This window comes from Gymnoscopelus microlampas, assembly GCF_963454915.1.
Source record: "Gymnoscopelus microlampas genome assembly, chromosome: 16".
NCBI classification, from domain to species: Eukaryota; Metazoa; Chordata; class Actinopteri; order Myctophiformes; family Myctophidae; genus Gymnoscopelus; species Gymnoscopelus microlampas.
This window is the reverse complement of record NC_139953.1, coordinates 29,589,269-29,613,313: the sequence shown is the minus strand read 5'-3', so window position 1 is coordinate 29,613,313 and position 24,045 is coordinate 29,589,269. Positions and strand designations below refer to the sequence as shown.

The 24,045-nt window shown below is 43.8% G+C and overlaps 1 protein-coding gene across 2 annotated transcripts in view; it reads left to right on the top strand.

Moving 5' to 3' along the window:
* ift172 (intraflagellar transport 172) overlaps positions 1–24,045 on the top strand; it is a 63,314-nt gene that overhangs the window by 8,082 nt on the left and 31,187 nt on the right. For both annotated transcript variants that reach the window (XM_084081785.1, XM_084081784.1), the window contains exons 11-25: positions 290–451; positions 1,784–1,837; positions 4,409–4,512; positions 5,948–6,033; positions 9,851–9,963; positions 13,327–13,494; positions 14,320–14,456; positions 15,096–15,203; positions 16,461–16,545; positions 17,103–17,195; positions 17,512–17,589; positions 18,708–18,956; positions 20,319–20,397; positions 21,058–21,178; positions 22,368–22,512. In XM_084081785.1, coding sequence (XP_083937911.1) covers positions 290–451; positions 1,784–1,837; positions 4,409–4,512; positions 5,948–6,033; positions 9,851–9,963; positions 13,327–13,494; positions 14,320–14,456; positions 15,096–15,203; positions 16,461–16,545; positions 17,103–17,195; positions 17,512–17,589; positions 18,708–18,956; positions 20,319–20,397; positions 21,058–21,178; positions 22,368–22,512 — 1,782 coding nt within the window. The remainder of the gene's footprint in view (positions 1–289; positions 452–1,783; positions 1,838–4,408; positions 4,513–5,947; positions 6,034–9,850; positions 9,964–13,326; positions 13,495–14,319; positions 14,457–15,095; positions 15,204–16,460; positions 16,546–17,102; positions 17,196–17,511; positions 17,590–18,707; positions 18,957–20,318; positions 20,398–21,057; positions 21,179–22,367; positions 22,513–24,045) is intronic.

The following is a 24,045-nucleotide window of genomic DNA, read 5'->3' as shown; positions in this document are numbered from 1 at the left end:
AACGTTACTCTGCCCTCATCTTGTAGCTTATAAATTACATAGTAAAAACCTCAGTGTTAATTTAACTCAGAGAGTGTAAAAATAGATCCACTGCTTATGCAGATTCAATGCAAAATAGTAATAGAATAGAAATTCTAGATAATATACTGCAAACTTTACACTTTCTTCTCTGTCATCGCTATCTCCTCTTACTCTCCATTACCACCATCATCATTATCATCTGTCTTTGTCCCTTCTTCCTCCGCCTTGCTCTATTCACTCCTCCCTCCCGCCTTCTGTGCTGCTCCAGGTGATCGTGAGGAACCTGTCCACAGGGACGCGGGTGGTGCTCAAGTCCCACTACGGTTACGAGATCGAGGAGGTCAAGATCATGGGCAAGGAGCGCTACCTGGTGGCCCACACCTCTGACACACTGCTGCTAGGAGACCTTCTTACCAACAAACTCAGCGAGGTATCAACTCTTGAGTGTACACGCACACACACACACACACACACACACACACACACACACACACCGTGACACTGTAAACATTAATGGGGTCTCCAAAATGTACCTGCGTGAGGTACAAGATTAACGGAAACAGACTCTGAGAACAACAGTTGAGTCAAGAATTGGGAGTTGGAGTCAAGCTTGACATGGTGACACCATAACCTCGCCACTCAAGGAGCTTGTCCTTGTTGTTCCACTTGTCGTTGCTTTTCGCATTCTCTCCCAACAGAGAGATTGCCCTGTAGTCAGAAGGTCCCAGGTTTAATCCCCACAGTCAATATGTGTAGATCAACAGCCATGCTGTCCTGTCAAGGTGTCCTTGGACAGGACACTCAATCCTTAGCTGCTCTGTGAAGTGAACTGCAGTGGCTACTAAAAGATAGAATAATGTGACAATGTCTCTAACTAACCACACTCTGTCTCTTCCCTAGACCGTAAAATGTATATTAGGCTTAAATGTATACATTTTGCCTGAAATACCCAAGTGTAATTGGTGGCATAATAAGAGCAATAAACCACTGCAAGAAAGCCAACTATTTTTTTTACCATCCTAGCATAGTGGGCAGTGCTGTTGTCTGCTAGAAAGCAAAAGGCCATTTTCCACTGTTATGTTATGTTATGTTTATTTTACTTGACATGGACATCACAATTACATTGGACAAACCAGCTGCATTGTTTGAGTGTGTTATAACACAAGTGCTAATGTTCAACACCTGTCCACAGGAGGCCTTTCTAAATAGAATAACACTAATCTAAAAGCAATCAAATACATGGAACTAAACATTATAATCAAAATCAGACCCAATACATTAACTGTGAAACAAAAGCAACATAATCATTCCAATCAATTCCAGTCAGAAAGAATCTATTCATTTGAGCACTGTTGATTTGATTTTAACCATCATTTGAGTCCTTGTTAAACAAATGTTTTTGGCTTCACTGAAGCCAACATTTGTACCGCTTCGCTAAAAAAAGTGGCGGCGTGTGAGAAAATGTGAGATAAGCCTGACACTCCAAAATGTCTTATAACGACTACATCAGGTAAAGGAGTATTGCACAAGCAGGGGGGGGGGGGGGTGTATTCCTGGCTTGCATCGTTCCCTTGCGTGTGCCCGAGTAGGCCGGCGCCCCTTAATTTCTGATATAATGTATTTCACACACACACACACACACACACACACACACACACACACACACACACACACACACACACACACACACACACTGTGTATGTGTTCCTGGCTGAACTGGGTTTTGTAAAACCAAGTTCCAACTATGCTTCTATCCTTTCAGGTGGCATGGCCTGGCTCTGGGGGAAACGAAAAGTTCTTCTTCGAAAATGAAACGGTAGGAGCATGCGCACGCACGCACGCACGCACGCACGCACGCACGCACGCACGCACGCACGCACGCACGCACGCACGCACGCACGCACACACACACACACACACACACACACACACACACACACACACACCTCAGTTTAGCTTGGAGTGCAGTTTTTAAAGTGCTGTTGTGAGGCTTTCTCACTCTCTCCGGTCCCGGTTGATGAATAATTGAAAGAAATCTCTACCTGTCGTGCTCACAGTGGGCCTGTCTGTCATCCCCTTAGAGCTAACATCACAGATAAGGCAGTTCTTGCCAACTACGTGGCCTGGGCAAAACTGCATTTGAATGGGATTTCAAATATTTTAAGATGTATTTCTCCCCAGTCAAAGAAATAGGTGGTAGGGGGAAATCTGTCTGTGCTACCCGACATTGTATTCTACTTCTATTTGATATTACTTTGTTTAACTCTGTCCTGCTGTGAGGTACTCTCTTTGTGCAGCTTATGTTTGAGTGTCTCCTTGAACTTGTCATTTTTTTTATTGCTTCAATGCAGAGGGCCAGATTTGTATACATGAAAGCCTTTTCATTCAATGTGTGCTTGTAATCTGTGTGAAATTGACATCTGATTGACTAAGGCAGCAGCTAATTACACATTCAGTGAATGAGCCTGCCTTCTGGTCGCAATTACAATTATGTTGAATGGTGGAATCTGAGAAACACAAGGCCCTTAACCAGCTCAAGAATGAGAAAAAGTCGAATTCAGTGATACACAGTACAATCCTCAGAGTTCATTTGGTTACATTTGCACACTCTAAAAGTTACAAATGGATAAAAAAGAAACTGAGGATTTTACTGTGTACTGAAATTTAAATATTGATTAACGAAGTGTAGTAAACTAGTGGAACAACTACTAGGTCACACTTTACTTAAAGGTAGGGTAAGTGATTTTCTTTGGTTAAAATAAGTGTTAGATAAATATAAAAAATAAATATATTCTGATAGTACTCATTGAGTGTTTGTCCAGTAACAGGAGTCTACATGTCTCTCCAGAAAATGCATTTTCAGGTTGGGATACCAATTTTATCCAATCAGGATGGAGTACTCAGTCAGGATATAGATTAAACAAGTGAAATTGGAAGTGATGACACAAAGAAATGAGCAGACAAAATTGGAACTGGAACACTACAAAAATGAAGCTGATAAATGGGTACTCTCTCCCGATGACATTTGACGTTTTACCACCTACCTTAACATTTATTTTCTGTTTATTAAAGAGCTGGAGAGACAGGGAGACCCCTGTGACAGATCAGAAAATAGTGCTTTAACCTTTTAACAAAAAAACACATTTTGTTTCAACCAAAATATATTTTTAAGGTCAGGTCTAATGCATTATAATCACATTTATAATACACTTATAAGGCTTCATATCACTTGTTTACAATGTTTACAATTATGCACAACAAAGACACTTTATAACTGAGTAATTTATTTTAGTTATAATGTGCTGTTCCACTGAGCATTATGCATTATGACCAGCACTTATAATACATCATAAATGTTGTTAAAAGTTGTCATACATGATTATAAACACTTATGAGTGATTCAATGCCTTATAAGCACATTATATTGCATTATAAATGTGCTTAGAATGCATTATAGTGCTTGGCAACGTGCCGTCACCACGGGGGGCGTGGCATAGTAGCTGCAGACATACTGGTGGGGGTCAATGTTAAGTCAACCTGTTTATCCCCCACCAAGATATCCGCTGCTACAAATGACACTTGTTGACGCCCCCTTCATGATTTTTTTGCTACGCACTACACCCAACCATAATATACAGTCTTACCAAGATTACTTTTAATCAAATACAAGCCACTGCAACTAGTGCATAAACCACCACAGGAAAGGGAATTGACCCAGATGGAGCAACGGGTCCAGCAGATGCTAATATTAGAGCAGGTGGAGGGTTTAGATTGCATTGATACATCTGACGTCTCCTTAGAATCCCAAGTTAATTGCAGCCTTTGCCATCGTCTCCACTACAACACAATTAAGCTGCAATAATTTGTATGTAGTTTTTAGAGGCAGAGGTCTTTCTGACCTTTGCAAATTGTGTTGGTAAAATACATTACGTAACCAGCACAACCGTGCTTCATATCTGCTCCCATTATTTTAGTGATCCTTCCTTAACCACTTAAACCCTCTAGAGGTCAGTTTTTAGAGTCTAGACTCTAGACTTAGTAAATCGGACCTGAGTTGGCTCTGTACTTGGATCGTAGCCAAAAATGGCCGATCTACAAGCTCACAATGCATTACAACGAGGCGCGTTGTAGAGCATGTAGATTGTAGATAGGCTATTTTGGCTAATGTTCCTACCACAATATGGATGATGGGGTACAAGTGGTTAAATACATAAGCATAAAGGAGAGAACTCACTTTGCAATGACACACAAAGTGTGCTTCAGATGACAAGCAAACTAATGCACCTGTTTATTACATGCATATTTATTTCTATATGAAAAATGCGGCTTAGTAAATCTGGCCCATAGAGTCTACTGTGGCATGTATATTTATGTGTTTTTCCAACAGGTGTGCATGATTTTCAACGTGGGCGAACTGAGCCTGGTGGAATATGCCAACAACGAGATCCTGGGCTCTGTCAGGACTGAGTTTATGAACCCTCACCTCATCAGGTTGGTATAGTAACATAAAGCAAACACACCTACTGCAATCTGTCTGAGGATGTCAATAGCTGAGAACAAAACACATGACATTTGCCCCTTCACACAATGTTTGAAGGGAGGTGAGAATGTTGCCAAAATGTCGACACCAGTGTGAAAGTGGTTACCAAAGTATTTATACTTTTTGTTTAATCCAGAGATATACTGAAATTACATGTACGTATTTATAAGATCTTATAAGATTTGTTAGGAGCAAATGTTTCTTTTATCTGTTCTTTACTTTGTGTTTCTGTTCTGGGCCTAGTCCATGCAGGAGACAGTGTTTCAGTGAGGTTCAATACCTCCAAATACGGAAAGATATACAGTACCAGGATAATCCATGCAGGGAAACATCTATTATTTACTCCTTCAGGCAGTGATAGTTTTAAACTTTGACATCAATAATAAGTGAAATTGTCTACTACTAAAAAACAAACGTGGCTGTCCTAATGGCCTTTCCCCGGGGATCTCCTCTCCATCTCCTGACCAACCTTGTACTGTGCTCCATCTAATCGCTGGTGAGAGAGAACCACAATACTCCTGCAACCTAACAGAGTTACAGTTACACAAATGGCTCAAAACAACCGTACCATTTTGTGTGTTTAATTAACACTTACAATGAGTTTGTGTCTGTCAGGTGCTCACTATTATCATCCAGCACAAGGTTGAAATAAGTATACTAATAAATAAATAGGAATGCAAATGTGAAACACAAAAATTGATGACAGTGAGTTATTTGTACTGGTCATTGTGGAGTATTTACAGAATCTAGACAGTAATAACCAACACTGTGGTTGTAGCATATATACAGAATATTACACTATTGCTCTGGAATTCACTTAATAACTTGATACACATGCACGAAAAAAAAAATCTTTACAGCGTGGTCCTCAAGATGGCAATATTGAGCCACTGAGATATTTTTTTTTGTTGAGGGTGGGGAAAAAAGCATTAAAACATCCCACTGTCAGCACGTCCGTTCTCTTCGCAGTGCAGAGGAACTCATTTCACTACAAATCAGCCCTAATGTATTCAGCCTGCCAGTCAGTACACATCCATGCTAATGTATTCAGCCTTGTCAAAAGTGTCAGAGTGCAGGTCCCTCTGTGTCTCGCTAATAGCCCACTGCTGTTCCAGCTAACAGGTATGAGCATAGCACTACTACTGCTGCTGCTGTTGTTAGCCTCTGGCTGGACTACCTTTGACATTTCTGGCCTGGTTTCAATCAGGTTTAATTGATGTTGAGTTTGGTTAGGTTTAATGTATGCACAATGCAATTATGTGTTGTTGATCAGTCTTGTGTGTGTGTGTGTGTGTGTGTGTGTGTGTGTGTGTGTGTGTGTGTGTGTGTGTGTGTGTGTGTGTGTGTGTGTGTGTGTGTGTGTGTGGTTGGTTGTGTTATGTGTAGTGTACGTCTCAATGAGAGGAAGCAGAGAGGTGTTGAAGACAGCAAGAAGCTTGCCTACCTGATCGACATAAAAACAATTGCTATTGGTGAGTTTGTGTGTGTGCATATTATAAGCCGATGCCAGTTGGGAACTCATGCCCCTCGGTTATGCAATACCTGTTGTGTTGTACCCATTGTCGGAGTACTTGGTGCTAGAGGCCAGACTATACCTCCTCAGACCTGTTTTTTAATTTCTTGGGATCCGCAAGCCCCTCCCAATTTGGCACGTTCCATCAAGAGGTCATCCGAAGCTCACAACCCAAATCTGGGACCATTTGGTCTATCGCTCCCCGAGTTCTGCCCCAGACAGAGATTCTGCTCACAGAGATTTGGTGGCTTATATAGAATGATGATGATGATATTCTACATGTGAGGACCACGTAGATGAGCTATTTTAAGCTAACTCCTGATTGGTCAGATAATGCAATATGGCAAATTAACTTTAACGTGTTCTATTCAGAGCAATAGCTTAGCATTTAGGTTTTTATGCCTAAGGGGCGAGCCATCTAGAATAGTGAGTGATTCTGAACCTGTTTAATCTCAAGGACCCCCAGTTTGATTAAAACAGAAATCTTCGAACCCCAGTCTACACAGTGAAATCCTCAGTGTTATTTTAACTTGGTGAGGGTAAATGGAACCAATTGGTTCCATTTGTGTGGAATTGTGCCCTCACTGAGTTACAGACCCCTAAGCCCTTAACACATTCCCTGCCAGAGTTTATTCATAAGGTACTCACCCACTGCCAGCGTTTTTGAGTTTTATAGCCTTTTGAACCGTTCACAAAAAAATTATATCCATTAAAATCCGCGATCGGATGGTGTTTATAAACAGCAACGACGGACGTACGAGCCCTCATAATGTTTACACTTTTTTTTTCTTTTTCTTCTTCTGTGGTATCCGCCGCTGAAAGAGGCTGCAAACGTCATATCCGTTTGGCTGTGACGTGGCTGTGACGTTTCCCCACCGGCCATCTTAGATTAGCTTAGCCTCCGATCGGCTATCAGATCGTTTTTAAACACAAAGAGGATAACCGTTCGTCGATCAAAGAAAAGAAAATACAACTGGAGCTTACCATTCGTTTTTTAAACCGTGTGAAAACCATGATCTTTAGCCAAAACCAGGTAAAAACTGTTTTTTCAAGATAAAAAACGAACCGGAAACGGTTGTCGGAAATTTTCTCATAGGATGGGTCGGAAGCGTCATGGGGAAAAAAAAAAAATCAAGGATGGTACCAAAAATCTTTTTTTTCGTTATTAAACCACATAAAAAGACGATCCCGAGATATCTCGGGATACGCAGGTAACGGGTGGATTTAATGTCCCGAGATATCTCGGGATTGGCAGTATATGTGTTAAGGACCCTGGGTGTCCCCGGACCTGTCGTTGAGAACCAGTGGTCTAGAACACTGTTTCTCAACATCTGGTCCGGGGCCCGTTGTCATATGATATCAGAGATTCACAGGGAAGTCATGCCACTAATAGACCTCGGCTTGTTTTGTTTTTAAACTGAGGCATCCACCATCCCTACTCTGTCAACACACAATTTAGTCTGTAACAGACTCTGAGTCTGTCCTGCTGTGTCTCAGATCCTATTTGCAAATAAAGGACATCCAAGCACTCTAGAATGCTGATGCTGATGGCTTGGCTATTGATTGGGCTAAACACCATTTGATTTTAACTGATGCATGCACCTCTCCTCTCCCCCTGAAACTCACACTTCCTACCCTTCGGAGTGTGTGTACGTTTCTGTTGAAACAGGCTTATGCTATTCCCTGAGAGAACGACTTTCAATTAGAATGTAACCCTTGGGCCGCTCGTGTGTGTGTGTGTGTGTTTGTATCTGAAGCCATGCCCAGCACCATCTGCTGCACGCCAACCCTGTGTGTGTGTGTGTGTGTGTGTGTGTGTGTGTGTGTGTGTGTGTGTGTGTGTGTGTGTGTGTGTGTGTGTGTGTGTGTGTGTGTGTGTGTGTGTGTGTGTGTGTGTGTGTGTGTGTGTGTGTGTGTGTGTGTGTGTGTGTGTGTGTGTGTGTGTGTGTGTGTGTGTGCGTGCGTGCGTGCGTGCGTGCGTTCAGCTGCAGGTGAAAATGAGAATCAATCATCCTCCATCCAGTTGATTTCTAAGCCCCTTGCTGGACAGAACAGCCCTGCTTGCCTTTTTTGCCTCTTTCCCCATCATGATGTTCCTTTCCTTCCATAACATCTCTCCAAATCCCACCGCATCTCTGTCCATCTACCACTTCCTCCCTCCCTCCCTTCCCTCTAATGTCTGTCTCTGTCTCGCCCCCCTCTCCCTGTGCCTGATCAAACCATAAATAATGACTTTTCACCATCACTTTTTGTTGTTTCCGTGACAGAAAGTGTAAATTAAAAGGTTGCCTTTGAAGCAGCCAGGCAGCATCATCATTAGCACAGATTGAAGGGAGACACAAGGTTGATCTTCTGAGGAGTGAGAAGAGGAACTGGGGCCACCTCAGACTTGGCTTAAAGCGACCGCACAGCTACTGATTGGGAGAAGCCTCCACTGTGTTTAATGCGGTGCAATAATATTAAATGAAATACGCAAAACAATGAACAAATGGCTCTTTCTTTACAATTGAATTGTTACCTCTGGCCGCTGACACCACACCCACTCCCTTCATTTCAACCTCTCGCCACCCACTCCATTCATTTCAACCTCTCGCCGCTGACGCCACACCCACTCCATTCATTTGGACTTCTCGCCGCTGACGCAATACCCACAGCATTGATTTTGACTAAACACAACAACTACATCTCACATGTCACCACCACACTCGCCACAACGTGCGCAATGAATTTACGGGTGGCGTAGGGTACTTCTCACTGCTCACTACACATTTACCTCCTCGGAACATAATTAATTCTACTCACCACATTACGACCACAGCGGACGGGGAAACACTTTAGCACCCTTTACCGTGAGCACAACCGAGCGCCGACGGCCACAGCCGAAGCAACACGAAGCTTCAACCCCCGCTCTTGCTTACCTTTTAGTTTGGTCATGTCTCTATCCCACCACACTTTATTGTTGGAATTTATGGAAGAGTCATTACTGTATGAATGTAAATTGCAACAAAAAACATACGTATTTATTTATTTATTTCTAGTTTCTGACAGTTTAGTTTAATGACAAGATATTAGGATATATATTTATATACAAATAAATTAAAGACATTTCAACGGAAAATGTGGGTGAGATTTGCCTCGGTAAGTAGCCTTGGGAACCAATGGATCCTGAGCCATGTGTCCCATAGGTCAGGAACATATCGCCCGTTTCTGTAGCGTGAAGCAGCTTGATGTACAATACAACCCCTGGACATGACTCTAGTATGTCGCAGGAACTTACCCCCAATCGAACCCTTGATGCTGAGTGCCAAGCAGGGTACCATTTATATAGTCTTTGGTTTGACTTGGCCAGGGATTGAACCCTGACCTCCCAATCTCAGGGAGGACACTCTAACCACAAGGCCACTGAGCTGGTCAGATTGTCCTCTCTACCTCTGAGGTATGTGTGACACTGATAAGTGGACTGGTCCACATAAAGCAGAGCAATAGGATCAATGGGATTTGTATTGTGATTCTGTAGACTGGGGGAGTCTTTCCCACTTCACCTGCCCTGGCTGCTGATTCTTTGTCTCTGTCTCCCAGTGCACTGATGACCAACTGTGAGACCAAACCATAGAACACCTTTGTGTAAAATGGCTACCGTGCTCCAATGCTGGAAATGGACGTGACTTTTCCTCCGCTGTTGGTTCCCTCGGGTTTACAACACCTCTCCTATAATCCCTCTCACCTTCTCTCTCTCCATACATCTCCCTCCCTCTCTTTCTCCACTGTCCTTCCAGTGGACCTGACCGGAGGCTACAATCTGGGCACCATCAGCCACGACTCCAAGATCGACTGGCTGGAGCTGAACGAGACGGGCCGTAAGCTGCTCTTCAGGGACAAGAAACTGCGGGTGAGGCTGACACTCAGCACCCTGGGGGACGGAGGGAGAGATAAATACTGGGCTGGGAGGCCTAGAGGCAGTAAAGCATAGAGGAGGAGAGAGATATAAATAGGGGGTAGAGGCACCGGAACAAAACTCCTGATGAGGTCAAATAATAGATGTGAGCCTGAGGTTGACCGCGAGGATGGGAGACCACCCAATTCTTTTAAGCACAACGTTGCTGCCAAACAGCCCAGTTTAATCTACAGTATGAGCACATTACTATATATGGCATAAGGTTCTGTAAATCAGACTACAATGTCATCATGAAGCCTTTGATATGATTGTTGCAATGTACCGTGTGCTTATTTATCTTCTGGTTTGACATTGCCTGGCATCTTAAAGGAATGCCCCTCAATCAGTTTTGCAGATGTTTTTACGTTAATAGTGTCAACTGGTACGAAAATGTTTTGATTACATGCAGTACTGGCTGAGAAAATGCAGTTTATCTGTCCCATTCTGAAAATTGTTCTTTATAGTCTGATCCTACAATACCCAGAATGCACTGCAAAGGCGTGGTTCTCAAGCAGGTTTCAAGGCCATTTACTCCAAGTTTATTGCAAGCTTTCGGTCATAGACCTTCTTCAGGCATAAGGCCATTTCCCCTAACAGCAGGAATGCTACCCAGGTAGGGCAGCTTCATCTCATCATATATTTAGATGCTGTTTTTTAGATACATACTGTTTGTGCTTTGGACTGTTTGAGGTAGGTTGTTGATAAATACATAATGCATTATCATCTCATGTAATGTATGTAATGAATGTAAATCAAATGTAAATCCCATCATAATGAACACATTTATAGGATATAATGGCTTCTATATGACATGGTAAGTTCTGAATTCCTATTAGAATAAAGAAAGAAAAAGGCGGCACCCAGGTGGCGCAGGGGTAAAGTACTTGCCTACCACTGTTGAGATTGGTGCTTGATTACTCCACAGTGACTCCACAGCAGACTCATGTAATTGAGATCAAATATCACAATTATAATCTTTTTATGTAATAGCTAAACTAACCGCTCAACCAGCTCACAACACATCGCGATGTGACATGTAGGGTTGTAGTTGATTCCACGTAAAGCGAGTCCAAGTCCGAGTAAGCCGAGTCAAGGCCGAGTGTGGGAGGGGAGGACTGGGGGGCGCGTGTCCGAGTCGAGGCCGAGACCGATGTTGTTTTTTATGTGATAGGTACGGTGGAGAGAGAAAGGAAACATTGCCCAGCCCTATAGACGGATTTCCGCGCGACGTCATCACAGAGCAGAATGCGCAATCTGCGCATGCCTGGGGGAAAGGCGCGTTCGAAAATACAGCCCTGAGCGGCAGTGAGCGCACTGGCCAATACAAACTAATAGGCGAGTGTGCTCCGGTGCGTAATTTCCAAACGCACCCATAGGCTTCCCCCCGCAGCTGTGCGGTCATATTCCTCTCATGTTTACTAACAGGAAACCCGTCTATGCTGTAGTTTACAGGTTTGTCCGTCTGGATCATTCCCACTGAAGTCTGTATTATCGTATGTGAAAATACAGACTTTTAAAATCCGTAAGTCGTTACACACACCAACCTTAGCTTGCTCATAGACTCCGATTCGTATTATTCTATTAATTGCGGACAATTTCGCAGAAGGAAACAAAACATCCATCATCAAGGTGAGGGTGATTGTGTGGTCCTCTCACTTGTTGAACAAAAAATAAAAAGGAAATATTGGGACCATTCTGAGATCGCTATGAGCAAGGAGATGCTTTGATGCTTTGCTACTGGAGCCACATTAAAAAGAAGACCCCCACGATCCTAAACAGCGGCTGACAGTAGGGACACACAGACATACGCACTCACGCATGCACATACGTACGCACGCATCTTGAAGAGAATCGTCCCATCGGAAAAGTGCGTGCTATGAGCCTTTCCTCAATCCCCAGGCTGTAGGCTACAGCTGTTTTTTTTATTCATGCGACAAATTTTGGGCGAAAAATACGGAACAGTCAGTGTGCAAGCTCCTTAATTACAATTGCAGTTGTACGCTGTGTTGGTCTGGGATGGGAGTGGTGAGAGCAGTAGTGTGTCCTGTGCAGACAGGCAGGGAGAGCAGTTATCAGTTGTTGCCCTTGGGCCATGAAACAGTTTGATGCTCTAGCCCTTGGGCAACGACACAGAGAACTCTGGTAATTGGGAATCCCTCGGCTGCCTCTAACTTTCGGCTGCCCAGGGACTTATTGTAAGTAACTCATAATAATGGTTTAACTCTGCCTTCTGTTAAATTGAGATACTGCTTCCCTTTTTTTAGAGCCATTGTGAAATGGGTTGCATTTGGGAAATGTATTTCATTATAAGTGTGAGAAAGTTTGCAAATCTATCAGCTCTGGGGTTTTATCCTTTGGTGTCTTGCAAAAGTTTATTTGACTTCACTGACTGCCAACTATGGGTGTGTATACCGTTAGAACGAATCCCCACAGAACATTGCACCTTCCCTTGTTGCATGAACTGGCCTAAGAACACTATACCTGCCTCTACTTTTTTTTAATCTTGCCTCAGGGCGGTATGTTATGTATGCACCTGCATTTGATGGCCTTTTGCCATTTGATGTTCCTAAATAGGACATGCACACACCAGCATAAGATGCTAATATTCTAAACATCATGCACATACCTGCTACTACACGCTATCTGTATATATCTTAGATTATTTGACCTGTGTTCTTTTTTCTTTTTACCTCTCCTGTTCTAACCTACATCTATCCTCTCTCTTCTCACGAAAACTACAAAGAAAGCTGATGTAGTGATGCGAGACAGTTCAAATCATTTTGCCCAAGGCCAAGCTTCAGTGGAGTTTACTTTGTGCTTTCACAATCCTCAACCTTCAGGCTGCAAAGGTCCCTCTCTAGACCTTTTCAATATGCATTAATTTTGGATGTTTCTAAAGAGGAGATGGTGATGGATTCTCAATACTTTGGAATTGTTGTGTGAATAAAAATCTGTCAGTTTTGTCCATGCGGCCCGGACGGTCCAGGCAGCTAGGCTGCTAATGCTTCGAATCCCGATCCCAACGACCGTTGCTGCGTGTCACTCCCCATCTCTCTCTCCCCATTTCCTGCCAGTCTACTGAATACTATCAATAAAAAGGCAAAAAAAGCAACAACAAAAAAAGTTTTGTCCACGCATCGTTTAATTTGTCGGTCATGGCATTCTTACACAGCACTATAGTACCTTGTTTCGAATTTGATAACGCCTCCCTTGAGAACAAACCGTTGCCATTTTGAATTTGTTTTGTTTGATTTATTATGCGGACCTAAAGAACGTGATGTATAATCATCAACATGCATGAATCTCTGCCCTCTCCAGCTCCACCTGTACGATATAGAGACAACGGTGAAGACCACAGTGCTGAGTTTCTGCACCTACGTCCAGTGGGTGCCGGGCAGTGACGTGGTGGTCGCCCAGAACAGAAGCAACCTCTGCATCTGGTACAGCATCGACAGCCCAGAGAGTGTCACCATGGTCCCACTCAGGGTGAGATGGGATGCTGTGTGTGTGTGTGTGTGTGTGTGTGTTTTTAGAAACCAGTGATAACCTATTCCATCTTCCATGGCTTGCTAACTTGGACTCACCCAGGCGAGCTGCTATGGCTTGCCTCACGAACCTCAAGGCCTCGCTGTCGACGGACCTGACTTGTTTTCCATGATTATTGTCTCCGCCAGGCCAAAGGCGTGGCCGAGACTGTGTTTTCACCCCTGTCCGTCCGTCTTTGTGTGTGTGTCTCTAGCCAAGGAAGAAATGTCATCCTATTTTTTTCTAGAACTGGGCCTCATGGTGGCACTGATTCACGTTTTTACCTATAACTATCAGCACGCGCACTCCCTAGAGGCCAAGGAAAAACCTATGCCCCACCGGCCTGTTACAGGAGGCCGATATTTGCCAAACACATTTTTTAATATTACTCCTACAGGTTTTGTCCAAACATCACGCCAATCGGTACACATTATCTCTATACTCATGTGACCAAGACGGATATTTCCGATATTTCATATTCCATCCTGATTGGCTAATATTGGCTTTGGAGGAGTGGCCCGTTTTGAACAAAATGTGGCAAATTATGAACGCAGCCTGATTGTTGTGAAACATTGCTGGCCAACAATAAGTTAACTGCCCTGGCGGAGACCTGTGCTCTGAGGAGCAAATTTTATTTTTAAATCCAGGAAACCATCTCAATGTAACCTTTATCTAACGTAATATTCTATAGACTGAGTTTTTTAAGACTGACTCATTTTAAATGTTGTTATTTGTTTCCTCTCTGTCCCTCCCTCCCTCTCTCCCTCTTTCTCTCGTTCCATCCAGGGAGATGTTGTAGAAGTGGAGAGGGCTGATGGTAAGACAGAAGTGATTGTGACCGAGGGCGTGAGCACCGTGACCTACACGCTGGACGAGGGTCTCATAGAATTTGGTACTGCCGTGGATGATGGCGACTACTACAGGTCAGTAGTACATACAGCATCTGTCACATCAAGACTTTTTATGTTTATGTTTTCCTACATAAAAAAAACGAATGGGCTTTGGAAGTGTAAAAGGGGCAATGGATTTTTAACCCGTATTTACCCAGGGTACTGTAGGTATGCTGAGCACGAGTGCTCTTTTTCAGCAACGTCCTGCTTCACTGACATACACACACACACACACACACACACACACACACACACACACACACACACACAAATATAGGAACTGCTCAGTACAACCACAGTCTTACACTTATCACGGTACACTTGGCACCGGTCATTGAGGGACTGTTATAGGGGTTGAACCTGTGAATTCTCCACCGGTCAGCTCTGGAAATAGCGTTATTGGCTGCCGTAATGTCGTTTCAGAAGAGAGATTTAATTTGCATTTTTCTGGTGTTCTGATCACAGATGATTAGTTTTATTTCTGGTCCTATTAGTGTATGTGTGTGTGTGTACCTGTGCCCTGCAATTGCTAAACACAATACTGCTGCTCGTTTCTGTTTCCTCTTTGTTTCTCACCTCGGGGCTTATCTTGTTACGTGTGTGTGTGTGTGTGTGTGTGTGTGTGTGTGTGTGTGTGTGTGTGTGTGTGTGTGTGCGTGTGTGTGCGTGCAGAGCTACGGCATTCTTGGAGACCCTGGAGATGTCGTCAGAGACAGAGGCCATGTGGAAAACTCTCAGCAAACTCTCCCTGGAGGCTCGCCAGCTACACATCGCTGAGAGGTCCAAACACACAAGCTAGCATGTATTCTACGGAAGCATGTTGCGCAGTGAAAATAGCCTATCTACAAGCTCTCCAGCTTCTTGATAGATTATTTTAAGATTAGGGTATTTGAAGTGGTCAAACTAGCAATATGTTCAGAATCATCTTCCATAAAATCCTAACAAATCTCAGATATTTCATATAAAAGCAAAGGTTAAAGCCTAAATCTGTGATTTCTTCACCTGGTTGGCAGTATGAAGAACAGCAGGAACAATATTACTAAAACATCATAATATTTTGTTTTGCTTTAATCCATGCACACGCACATGCACACACACACACACACACACACACACACACACACACACACACACACACACACACACACACACACACACACACACACACACACACACACACACACACACATTGCATCTCAAGAGATGCGTCTCTCCTGTGATATAGCTGTAGTTTGGCAGGGATTGCTCCTGCCCTCTGTTATGCCTATATTATACCCCGGGCATAGTATGCCGGTGTCGCTTGCCGGAAAAAGAAAAAAAAATCAACTTAACAACAAGTTTGGGCCCCAGTTCTTTATGGCAAGCAACACCGTCATGCAGTGGAATATAAATTAAGCTGGTTATTGTGATCACCAAATTTATCACCTATGCCAGTTTTTATAGCATCCTATTACACATTTCTTCTTCTGTTGCACTCTCTCTGTATTTGGGCGTTTTTCAATTTGCATTCCGACTTGCTATTAATAATGCAGACACTGTGCGTAATGTACCAGCCTAATCTGCATGAATCATGAGATCAGGGTATATATATATATATAAGAAAAAAAGAAGAAAAAGTTGTCCGGAGAGGAGAATGTTAATGAAGGAGGGAGAAGAGATGAAAAACAATGGGAGACACGGGGTGGGGGGTAAAGTGAGGAAGATGGGGAGAGATGCTTAACCTTTTCTCCATGATCTCCTCAGCACTCTGATGCAACTGCTGAGAAAGACAATTTAATAATGTGGTTAAATGTTAGCAACTAGCTGTTTTTATGACTTGACTACTCATACACTGTAGGAGTGTACTGTACCTCATTATGCAAAATATGTAATTTATCTCTGCTAATTAAGTGTCGGGTTTAACTAATAATTTTTTCTCACATTCAATATTTGTTTGGGTTGATCTGTGATCAGTTTACGTAAATGTAGCGATTTATTTTCTTTCTCTTTTTCTTCCTGTCTTCCTTTCCTTTTCTTTCTTTCCCATTCCATTTTCAGGTGTTTTGCTGCCTTAGGGGACGTCTCTACGGTCCGTTTCCTCAGTGAAACAAACCTGATTGCTGACAAGATATCAAAGGAAACCGTATGTACCCTACTGTCTCCATCCATGCTGACATACAAATACGGTAGACTTACAACACAGTGGCCGATATAACAACCTATTAGGGTGCTGGAACAGAAAGGTAAATGTCTCTGGTATTCGTAGTATTGAGCTGGCAGATTGGCCTTGTTCTCTTTGTTCTAACAAAGGTAACAGTGAATATCACCTGACAGTCATGTCATGACACACACACACACACACACACACACACACACACACACACACACACACACACACACACTAGTGATCTAGCTGTAGTCTAGCTGCAATATTGTCTGGCTTTCATTTTGATTAGAATTAGATTTGTATATTTCTGAAAGGTTAAATTACCCCTGTGTGTGTGTGTGTGTGTGTGTGTGTGTGTGTGTGTGTGTGTGTGTGTGTGTGTGTGTGTGTGTGTGTGTGTGTGTGTGTGTGTGTGTGTGTGTGTGTGTGTGTGTGTGTGTGTGTGTGTGTGTGTGTGTGTGTGTGCGCGCGCATGTGTGTGTGTGTGTGTGTGTGCACGTGCGCGCGCGTGTGCATGTGTGTATTCTGTCTAGGGAGGAGATGGAACAGAATTCTTCCAGGTCCAAGCCCGTTTGGCCATGCTGGACAAGAACTTTAAACTTGCAGAGATGTACTACTTGGAGCAGGTATGGTACATACAGTATTGCACACAGTCACACACTCCAATGTAGAGACATTGGCTCACTCATATTACTACACAGTAAATTCCCCAGTGAGAAATGGACTGATAGTTCAACTGTAGTCTCACATAGCGAGACAATCGGATCTCTGCCTACAAATATGTCTGGGGAAATCTAAATTCATTGAATGGCCTTGGATTTAGAGATCACCAGACGTATCCGTATAGGTGGAGATCTCCGATCATCTGGCTACGCAAGACTAATTTGACTGAGGCATCCATCTTTTTCAGTGTATGTTGTCACATGTTGCCGTCTCCTACAGAATGCCATAGATGAGGTGATTGAGATGTACCAGGAACTGCATATGTGGGACAACTGCATCGCTGTGGCTGAAGCCAAGGTAAAGATGGATTAACCGATCCACAGGGAGTTCGACTCCGTTATTACACCTGATTCCTCTGACGAAAAATACGCCTCAATGGCAACAGCTTCTTTGCAACCTCACAGTTTGAGCTGCTTTCATTGTGCTATGTAAATGTTTCATCCTCGGCACAATTTTCAAAAGTGTTGGACCCATTCATATCGCTCTAAGGTTCTTCCTTCAACAGTTGTGAAGGAGATGCTATTCCTATATGCTTGAACTGGGCCTACTTTTCCAGGGATTGATTGTTTAATTACCAATACCAGGGCTGTTTCATTTCATTGGGCTATTTCATTGCTGTAGCCCTTCAAGGCAAAAGTCAGAAATGGTTTCTCCATCGCTTCTGCTGTTGTGATTAGAAGAGAAAACCAACATGATTATATCTAATAACCAAAAACATTGGCATCAGGGTCCTGGTTGTTTTACATGCACACACTGCATGAGTGTACAGAGCTAATCAAAACATTCTGGATGTTTTATTCCACTTGACTTGTCTCATTCATGTCACCCCCCTCCACCCTATTTTTCACTGTCTCTCATAAAATGTAACTCTAAGCTTATCAGTATAGTGTACACTGCATCATACAGTAGTTAGTATGGGACGATAATCGTTATTATCGTTTATCGTGATAATAAACGCTCACAATAATTGTATCAGAGATTTTATGTTATAGTAAAATTGTCCTTCATCATACACTAAGATGAATTAGCTTTTGTTGAGCTGCAAATTCAGTACAACTTCCAAAAATAGCCGATCTACAAGCTCACAAGCGTTGTGCAATTTTTGGTGAACGTGTCCCCCAGAATAGGGATGCTGAGGGGTGGTTAACAAAAGTGACATTTTAAGTTTTAAGCATATTTTGATTATTGCGATAATATCGTTAATCGCAATTATGTTTTCCACAATAATCGTCATTTTCATATTGTCCCATCCCTAGATCATAGGACGAATAGAGAAAATAGCAGATCTGCAAGCTTGTAGATCTGCTATTTTACTATAATGACATGGCCAAAAGTTTAAAGTGGTTAAAACAAAACATAAATATTGCAACCCACCACACCGGGCCTAACCGCCTCTCACCCCACTATGCATGCAGGGCCACCCTGAGCTGGACAGTCTGCGTCGGAGCTACTACCAGTGGCTGACAGAGACGGGCCAGGACGAGAGGGCCGGCGAGCTGAAGGAAGGGGAGGGCGACTACCAGGGGGCCGTCAACCTCTACCTGAAGGCCGGCCTCCCCGCCAAGGCTGCCCGCCTGGCCATCAGCCGCCCAGAGCTGGCCGCCAACAGCGACGCTGTCGGCCGCATCGCTGCCGCTCTCATCAAAGGAGAGTTCTACGAGAGGGTGTGTGGTCTTGAGTTTTCGTCCTTTATTATTCACACCGTCACTGTCCGGCAGAAGCTTGTAATCTCCACATTTCATGTTTTTATCATAAATGAATGCACTATTTTATACTTCGTCGTATGGCGGTATTGTGCAAAAGTAGCTAAATTAGCCGATCTACAAGCTCACAACGTGTAACATTGCGATGCGTTGTGAGCAGGCGGCAAGCATCCGGTTTTTGAAATGAGGCCAATAAGGAAGAGCTGTTTCCCCTGCAATTCTCATTAATGGCCCAGCAGATTCACCCCATTCAAGTGAATGGGCCGGACTTTGCACTTGATTTTATTACCGTAAACATTTTCATAAATACGTTATGTTTTCAATCGCTAGTTTAAAGTATTTTTTCAATTACCATGATATGCGTTTAATACATTATGGTCCCATTAATAAAAAAAAATTGGTATGCTTCAAGGGCTTCTACTGGTTCTACCGAGTGAAGACTTTTTAAGGATACTTTACCAATGGAAAAGTATTAACAAGAGCTTTTGACTAAATAACTAAATTTGATCTATTGGAACACAGGTTCCTTTTTCTTATTTCCTGAAAAGTAACGTTTTTGGACATACAAGCTTTCCACCCGAATTACATGGACACATGGAGATGGCTCAGTTCGTCTCACTTCCTGTCAAGTCCACAGCACAGCTGTCTTGGCTGTTTGACCACACACACACACACACACACACACACACACACACACACACACACACACACACACACACACACACACACACACACACACACACACACACACACACCCTTTTCTCTACTTCACTCTGTCTCTCCTATCTGCCCTTCATCAACTCTTTTGTCCTTTTCCGTGTTCTCCACTTTACCTTCGTCATCCTTCTGTCCTCGTCTCGCCCTCCTCTCTCTTTTCTTGCCCCCCCCACCTTTTCTCCCTCCCTCCTTTCCTCATGTGCTCTCCGCTCTCTCTGTCCCCCCCCCCCCCTTCCTCCTGTCTGCTAACAGATGCTGGTAGAGGTGTCGCTGTGTCTGTGCAGGATGCCTGGGAGAACCAAGCGTTCTTTTCTCCTTTTTCGATCGCTTTTTCTTACCACCCGCCCCTCGCTCTCTCTCTATCTCTCCATCTGTGCACATTTCTCTCCACGTCTCAGTCTCAAGCCATCTGCATAAGAACTTTATTATTCTCGCTGCCAACAACCATCTGTGTTTGTGTATCTGAGGTGAGAACACAGGCAGGCCCACGGTAGAGGGGGGAAAAGTCGAGCACTTAAAAGTTTTTTCTTTGTGCCGTTCCTCGACTGCAATGCGATTTGTGTTTTTCTAACTCAACCCCTCTCCCCCTTCCCCCACTCCTTTCAGGCTGGAGATCTATATGAGACCATCAGAAACAACCAGCGTGCTCTGGAGTGCTACCGTAAAGGAAACGCCTTCAGGAAAGGTATACAAACGTATAAGGATGTACTGGATGCCGATAGCATTCAAGCTAGTACTAGAAGAAGCCTAAAAGAAAATATGTTCATGTGACTTGGCATCCCTGGAAAAAAAGAAGACATACAGAATGTAACATTTTTCATGGAGCTTAATTTTTTTTTTTTTCATGGTTTCATTTTATTGACAAAAGGCCAAAGGCTTTTTTTTTCCATTGTGGTCCATTAAACATTCAAAACTCGTAACAACTGGACAAACAACAGTGCAACAAACAATACAAAATATGAAATATCAGAATAAACCGTTTTAGAACACTTCCTGGTAATAACATGGGGATACAAACACTCACTAGAGACATAGCAAAGCTGACCGAAGGAGTGGACAGTTTTCAACCCTATAGGGAAAGGCCAGCCAGGGGAAACATCTAGGCTAGCTAAGAACATTTTTGAATTTAGGTGGAGCGGGAGCCATGATTTTTAACTTTACCCATTCAATCCGGGAACGCATCTGTCATTTTAGATTTCTTTGGATGGAGCTTAAATTTGATGATTTGGTTTGTTGACCCACTATTGAGTGCTGTTAAGTTTGAACTAAACCAAGTCGGTGCGCTGTGTATACGGATGTGACACACTCGCTGCACGACCTGACGTCTCCTCTCTGTGCCCCTCAGCGGTGGAGCTGGCTCGCAGTGCCTTCCCTGCAGATGTGGTCAAATTGGAGGAGGCCTGGGGGGACTATCTGGTCCAACAGAAACAGATGGACGCCGCCATCAACCACTTCATCGAGGCTGGGTACCTGCTGGGGGGAAGGGGTAGAGGGAAAAGGGAGATGGAGACAGGTGGTGGAATGGAAAAAAGAAGGATAGTGGAGCTGGGGTGGGGAGGGGGTTCAGAGAGAGGGATGGCTGGAGTGATGGAAGCAGGAGGGAAGCAACAGCTGTACAGCACAGATAGACAACCATAAAATCACTATACAGACCATGACCTTTTCTCAAAGAGAGGGATTGTGTTAAGTACTGTAGGAGGATAGAGGGCTAGAAGAGAGGATGTTAGAGGTGGGGGTGGAGGGACACAAGTGGATCTTCCCATCAATCACTGACAAACATTAGCTTTTTTGAAGATGAAAGATCATAGCTAGGTTTTTAGAAATTCTATTGCTGAAGGCGTCCGAATGAAACACTATCCACTTCCGTACCAGCAATATAAACTTTGAAGTCAACTTCAAAGGGTGCAATGACTGTCCGGGTGACAATTTGTTTATCACATACCAGTAGCCTTTTTTAGTTACTACAAGAGAACAGCATTTGATCAACGCCGCAACCGTGGTGGTTGCCGTTTGTCTGACACAGTGGTCACTCACAGTGACAGTTAAGCATGCAGTGGCACTTTAGCTTGTGCTAATTGGTCAGCTACTGCTGTATCAGCCTCTCTGTCCTTTAATTACTATCCTCTCCCAGGGCAAATAGAGGGTCGCTTATTTACTTAGGAATTTGATGGAGCGAGGTAACCATGCTGGGAGAGAATGCACAGTGTGAGAGTATGTAGGGAGAGAGTGCATGGTGTGAGAGTATGTACTGTAGGGAGAGAGTGCATGGTGTGAGAGTATGTACTGTAGGGAGAGAGTGCATGGTGTGAGAGTATGTACTGTAGGGAGAGAGTGCATGGTGTGAGAGTATGTACTGTAGGGAGAGAGTGTATGGTGTGAGAGTATGTACTGTAGGGAGAGAGTGTATGGTGTGAGGGTAGACGTGACTGGGTTGATGAAGTGATTTAAAACAGCTAATTGAAAGGCTAATCACATAGAGAGCTTCTCTGTTGTTCATTAAGCCGCAATGCTCAGCTCTCCAGGGCACGCACACACACACACACACACACACACACACACACACACACACACACACACACACACACACACACGGCCTCCTGAGTTTACCCTCGGACTAACATATCAACCATCTTCTCCTCTCCTCTCCTCTGCTAGCTGCTCTTTAAAGGCCATTGAGGCGGCCATTGGAGCTCGGCAATGGAAGAAGGCTCTGCACATCCTAGAGTTGCAGGACGACACATCAGCAGGGAAATACTACCTTAAGATAGCTCAGCACTACGCTTCCCTACAGGATTATGAGGTGAGACATGGGTGGATGTACTGTATGTGATGGGAAAAAGATAGAACAGAACAGACATCAGAAAGCACGGTTGCCAGGTGGCGCCGATGACTAGGTGGTTAAGGCGCTTACCACATAGGCTTTGACACAGACAGTGTGTCCCGGGTTCGATTCCCGAACCTGGCGGCACATTTGCTGCATGTCACTCCCCGACTCTCTCCCCTCTTTCCTGTCTCTGTCTCCACTGTCCTATCGAAATAAAGGTGAACATCCCAAAAACAAGTTTAAAAAAAGCCGGCCCTTGCCTGCCCTTTACTATAATTCTGCGTTTGCGGTGACAAAGCAACAGGCTACAGGTAATTTTCAATGGAAGCCAGCAACAAACTGACGCCTTACCCGTCAAGTGACAAAAGTTGAGCTGGTTTACATTTTTAAGCCAGTACAGTGAAGTGTCAATCCATCATGTTTTTGTTTAATCATCTCCACTCCCCTTCTCTCTCCCCACAATTCCTGCCTCATTGAGTCCGTTTAGTGAAAGGTAGATGTAAGGGCAGGTTGCCATTACTAAATCTAGTTGTGGGCTCGCTGCGGCGAGCCCACAACTAGCACACTTTTTTATCACACTTTTTTTTTTAGCACACTTTTTTATCCTTCCTACTACTTCCACATACTTGTGCTAGAAACTTCGTTCAAATTTCAACATGTTCAGCTTTACGCAGAATGGTGTGCTTGTACTTTTATTTTTACACATTTTTATACTTTTTATGTTTTTACATGCATTATAATGAGAGTCTATAGGGAAATGAGGCCATTTTTCTAGAGCACTTTTTTGAGCAACCATGGTTTTACAAACCTTTTTGGACTTTTAAAGTTATTCCACTAAAACGACAACGGCAAACAACAAACACTGTAACTGAAGTGCTGATGTATGAAACTAGAGGTGCGGGTCGCTACGCGACCCTTCCGTCTAGTCGCTGGCGCGAGGCTCTCGTGAAGTGGGCTGTAGATGTTTTGGACACGCAAACCAAAAGCGAGAGCAACAGTGTTTCCAGACGCAAACCGAAAACGAAAGCAAACTGAGAGACGGACACATTTCACCCGTTCATCTATCTATGTATTCACACAGGCTCTTGCAGGAGCAGAATGTGCGGCACAGATTGATGAAGCAGCACGCTCAGCCCAGCGAGACGGCGCGCGCTGCGTTCAACCCTCCCAAAGAGTCAGACAGACAGTATTTGGATGGGGGGCGGGGTTGCCGGGGTTGCCATGTCCAGGAGTTGTAAGCGTGAAGTGGCGTGTAATTGGTTGGGGAAAGTGCGGCGACGCATGCGCAGTGCGCAGGGCGGTGTTTTTGCATCAAGCTGGTTGCTTGTTGCTCGCGCGCAATCTGGCAACAGTGATGGAACATACACACACGCAAACATTCGACAGTGGATTCAAATTGTAAGGTAGATGAAGGGTGGGAGGGGATGATGAGAAAAGTTAATTTAACCCTGAGCTGGTACAAATGGAACGAAATGGACCCGTAACATTGAGGATTTACTGTGCAGATTG